General features: G+C 37.1%; 1 protein-coding gene across 1 annotated transcript; it reads left to right on the top strand.

Moving 5' to 3' along the window:
* Positions 1-756: 756 nt before the first annotated feature.
* On the top strand, positions 757-1218 carry LOC150030825 (uncharacterized). The gene has a single exon (XM_090309399.1). The coding sequence runs from the start codon at positions 757-759 to the stop codon at positions 1216-1218; it is 462 nt and encodes a 153-aa protein (XP_090165525.1).
* Positions 1219-3802: the final 2584 nt, after the last annotated feature.

Raw genomic sequence — 3802 nt, 5'->3', positions numbered from 1 at the left:
TTAGGATATGTTTAATTTAGCCGAAATATATCTCTAAGTATTTTTTTTATACCCTAAACCGTTATAGAACACTTCAGCTAAAGAGAAGTAGTGTACTTTTAGCTCTAGCATCCCTAAGAGTTCACATCGTGAGGTCCATGCAGGGCTTTGGGTCGTGCTTAGGAGCGGACTCCCTTCGAAGAGTGTTTGCATGGATCAATATCAAGGTGAATAGGGGAAGTAGTTCATAGTAAGTGGGTGAAGGGTATGTAACAACATATCCCACGGTCTCTTCCATTAGGTCGCACCGTGAGATTCCTATAATGCGCTTGATGTCTGCCCTGAAGCGACCTTTCCCTTCGAAGGGTTGTATTATAGGATTTGAAACACCACGAACTCCAAATCTGGATAGGCTCTCTTAGATCAGTTTTCATATTGACTTTCCACTTTCGGGAGCATGTTGATTCTGGTTTCTGAAATACAAAAATGGAAGGTTACACTTACAAGAATTACTAAGATGTTAGTATATTCTCGACCAAAGTAGCGATAACTAAAGTGCTATAAGAATAAAGAGTTATTATGGTGTTAGCATCTAGTCAAGATTGTCTTGGTTCAAAAGAGGAATAATCGACTGTCCTTCGGTGGAGGTTACTCTAAACTTTTGAAATATCGTTGCAAAATATAATAATGAAGGGTACATTATTAGTTTTTGCTAAATTAAATTGGTTTCTTTGTGATTATAGTTTTTTCTAAAAGAATATGTTTATCTTTTTCAGCATGAATAGCTCAATAATTCAACTCTTAGCTTCCGAGAAACTAAACGGCGATAATTATTCGGCATGGAAATCAAATCTAAACACAATACTGGTAGTTGACGATCTAAGATTTGTCTTAACTGAGGAATGTCCTCAAGCCCCAGCCTCAAATGCTAATCGAACTGTTCGAGAAGCATACGATCGATGGGTCAAAGCCAATGAAAAGGCCCGTGTTTACATTCTTGCCAGCATGTCTGATGTTTTGGCAAAGAAACATGAATCCTTAGCTACGGCTAAAGAGATAATAGATTCATTAAGAGAAATGTTTGGGCAACCATCATGGTCCCTTAGACACGAGGCAATTAAGCACATTTATACGAAGCGGATGAAGGAGGGGACCTCTGTTAGAGAACATGTCCTGGACATGATGATGTACTTCAATATCGCTGAAGTAAACGGCGGACCCATTGATGAGGCTAATTAGGTTAGCTTTATCTTACAATCTCTTCCGAAAATGCTTTTGAGACAAATCTTTTTAAATAAGATAGAATTTAACCTCACTACCCTTCTTAATGAGCTCCAGCGATTCCAAAACCTTACTTTAGGTAAGGGGAAGGAAGTGGAAGCAAATGTTGCTACCACTAAGAAAAAATTTATAAGAGGATCGTCCTCTAAAAACAAAGCTGGACCCTCTAAAGCTCAAATGAAAAGGAAGGGGAAAGGGACAGGCTCCCAAGATAAGAAAGGGAAAGAAGGATACAGATAAAGGAAAATGTTTCCACTGTAACCAAAACGGCATTGGAAGAGAAATTGCCCGAAGTACCTTGTAGAGAAGAAAGCTGAGAAAACGGCACAAGGTAAATATGATTTACTGGTCGTTGAAACATGTTTAGTGGAATATGATACTTCAACCTGGATACTAGATTCAGAAGCCACTAATCATATTTGTTTCTCGTTTTCAGGAAACTAGTTCTTGGAAAAAGCTTGAAGAAGGTGAGATAACCCTCAAAGTTGGAACGGGAGAGATTGTCTCAGCTGAAGCAGTGGGAGATCTGAAGTTGTTTTTTGAAGATAGATATCTAGTACTTAAAAATGTTTTGTATGCACCTCTTATGAAGAGGAATTTGATATCTATCGCTTGTATTATAGAACAATTATATACAATATCTTTTAATATAAATGAACGTTCATTTTTTGTAAAGGTATTCAAATTTGTTCTGCTACACTTGAAGACAACTTATATAAGTTAAGACCAACTAGAGAAAATTTTGTTTTAAATACTGAAATGTTTAGAACATTAGAAACTCAGAATAAAAAACAAAAGGTTTCTTCCAATGCCTATCTATGGCACCTAAGACTTGGTCACATAAATCTCAATAGGATTGGGAGATTGGTCAAGAGTGGACTTTTAAGTCAGTTAGAAGATAACTCTTTACCTTCATGTGAATCCTGTCTTGAAGGAAAGATGACCAAGAGATCTTTTACTGGAAAAGGTCTCAGAGCCAAAGTACCCTTAGAGCTCGTACATTCGGACCTTTGTGAACCAATGAATGTCAAGGCTCGAGGTGGGTATGAATATTTCATCAGTTTTATTGATGATTATTCAAGGTATGGTCATGTTTACCTGCTTCATCACAAGTCTGATTCTCTTGAAAAGTTCAAAGAATATAAGGCTGAAGTTGAGAATGAATTAGGTAAAACAATAAAGACACTTCGATCAGATCGAGGTGGAGAGTATATGGACATACGATTCCAAGACTATTTGATAGAAAACGGGATCCAGTCATAACTCTCTGCACCTAGTACGCCTCAGCAGAACGGTGTATCAGAAAGAAGAAACCGAACCTTATTAGATATGGTTCGCTCTATGATGAGCTATGCTCAATTGCCTGATTCCTTTTGGGGATATGCACTTGAATCTGCTGTCCATATTTTGAACAACGTTCCCTCTAAAAGTGTTTCAGAAACACCTTATGAGCTATGGAAAGGGTGTAAAAGTAGTTTACGTCACTTTAGAATTTGGGGTTGCCCAACACATGTGTTGGTACAAAATCCCAAGAAATTGGAACATCGTTCAAAATTATGCCTATTTGTAGGTTATCCAAAGGAAACAAGGGGTGGTCTGTTTTATCATCCTCAAGAAAACAAGGTATTTGTATCAACAAATGCCACATTCTTAGAGGAAGACCACATTAGAAATCATCACACAGTAAAATAGTATGAAAGAAATTTCAAAAGACACTACAAATATACCTAGTTCATCTACTAAAGTAGTAGATAAAGTTAGTATTTCTGGTCGGTCACATCCTTCTCAAGAGTTGAGAGTGCCTCGACGTAGTGAGAGAGTTGTTCATCAGCCTGACCGCTATTTGGGTTTAGCTGAAACTCAAATCATCATACCTGATGAGGGTGTAGAGGATCCATTGACCTATAAACAGGCAATGAATGATGTGGACCATGACTAGTGGATAAAAGCTATGGACCTTCGAAATGGAGTCAATGTACTTTAATTCAGTCTAGACTCTTGTAGAAAAACCAAGTGACAACAGTGGTGTAGTTGCAAATTCAAAAGAACCTCGAAGCCATAAACGGGGAAAGCACATCGAACGCAAGTACCACCTTATTCGGGAAATCATACACTGTGGTGACGTTGTAGTGACCCATATACCTTCTGAGCAAAACATTGCTGATCATTTTACAAAAACCCTCACGGCTAAAGTTTTTTAGGGTCATCTACAGAGTTTAGGTCTACGGTGTTTGTAAACTAGGACAAATGGGAGAATTTTGAGTATATGCCTTAGTTTATTGTATTTATATGTTTATTGTACTCATATGTAATATTAATTTCTCACAGTTAAATTCAGCATCGTTTGATCCTACTAGGAGTTTTAGTCCAAGTGGGAGTTTGTTGGATTTTATGTCCTAAAACTCGTAGTTTGTAATATCATATTCTTGTTCAATAAAGCTGTTATTGAAAATCTTTAGTAAATTTAAATTCTATACTCATGAATCCAATAAACTAAGGATCCGAGACTATTAAGTTTAAGTTTGAACTTTATATAGTGATA

This window comes from Benincasa hispida, unplaced genomic scaffold, assembly GCF_027475165.1.
Source record: "Benincasa hispida cultivar pf3 unplaced genomic scaffold, pf3_genome.v1.1 HicScf1628, whole genome shotgun sequence".
Classification (NCBI taxonomy): Eukaryota; Viridiplantae; Streptophyta; class Magnoliopsida; order Cucurbitales; family Cucurbitaceae; genus Benincasa; species Benincasa hispida.
Note: the sequence above shows the minus strand (reverse complement) of the source record. Positions and strands in the feature narration are given on the sequence as shown.

Coding starts and splice junctions, on each gene's coding strand:
- LOC150030825 (XM_090309399.1), top strand. CDS start 757: ATGAATAGCTCAATAATTCAACTCTTAGCTTCCGAGAAACTAAACGGC.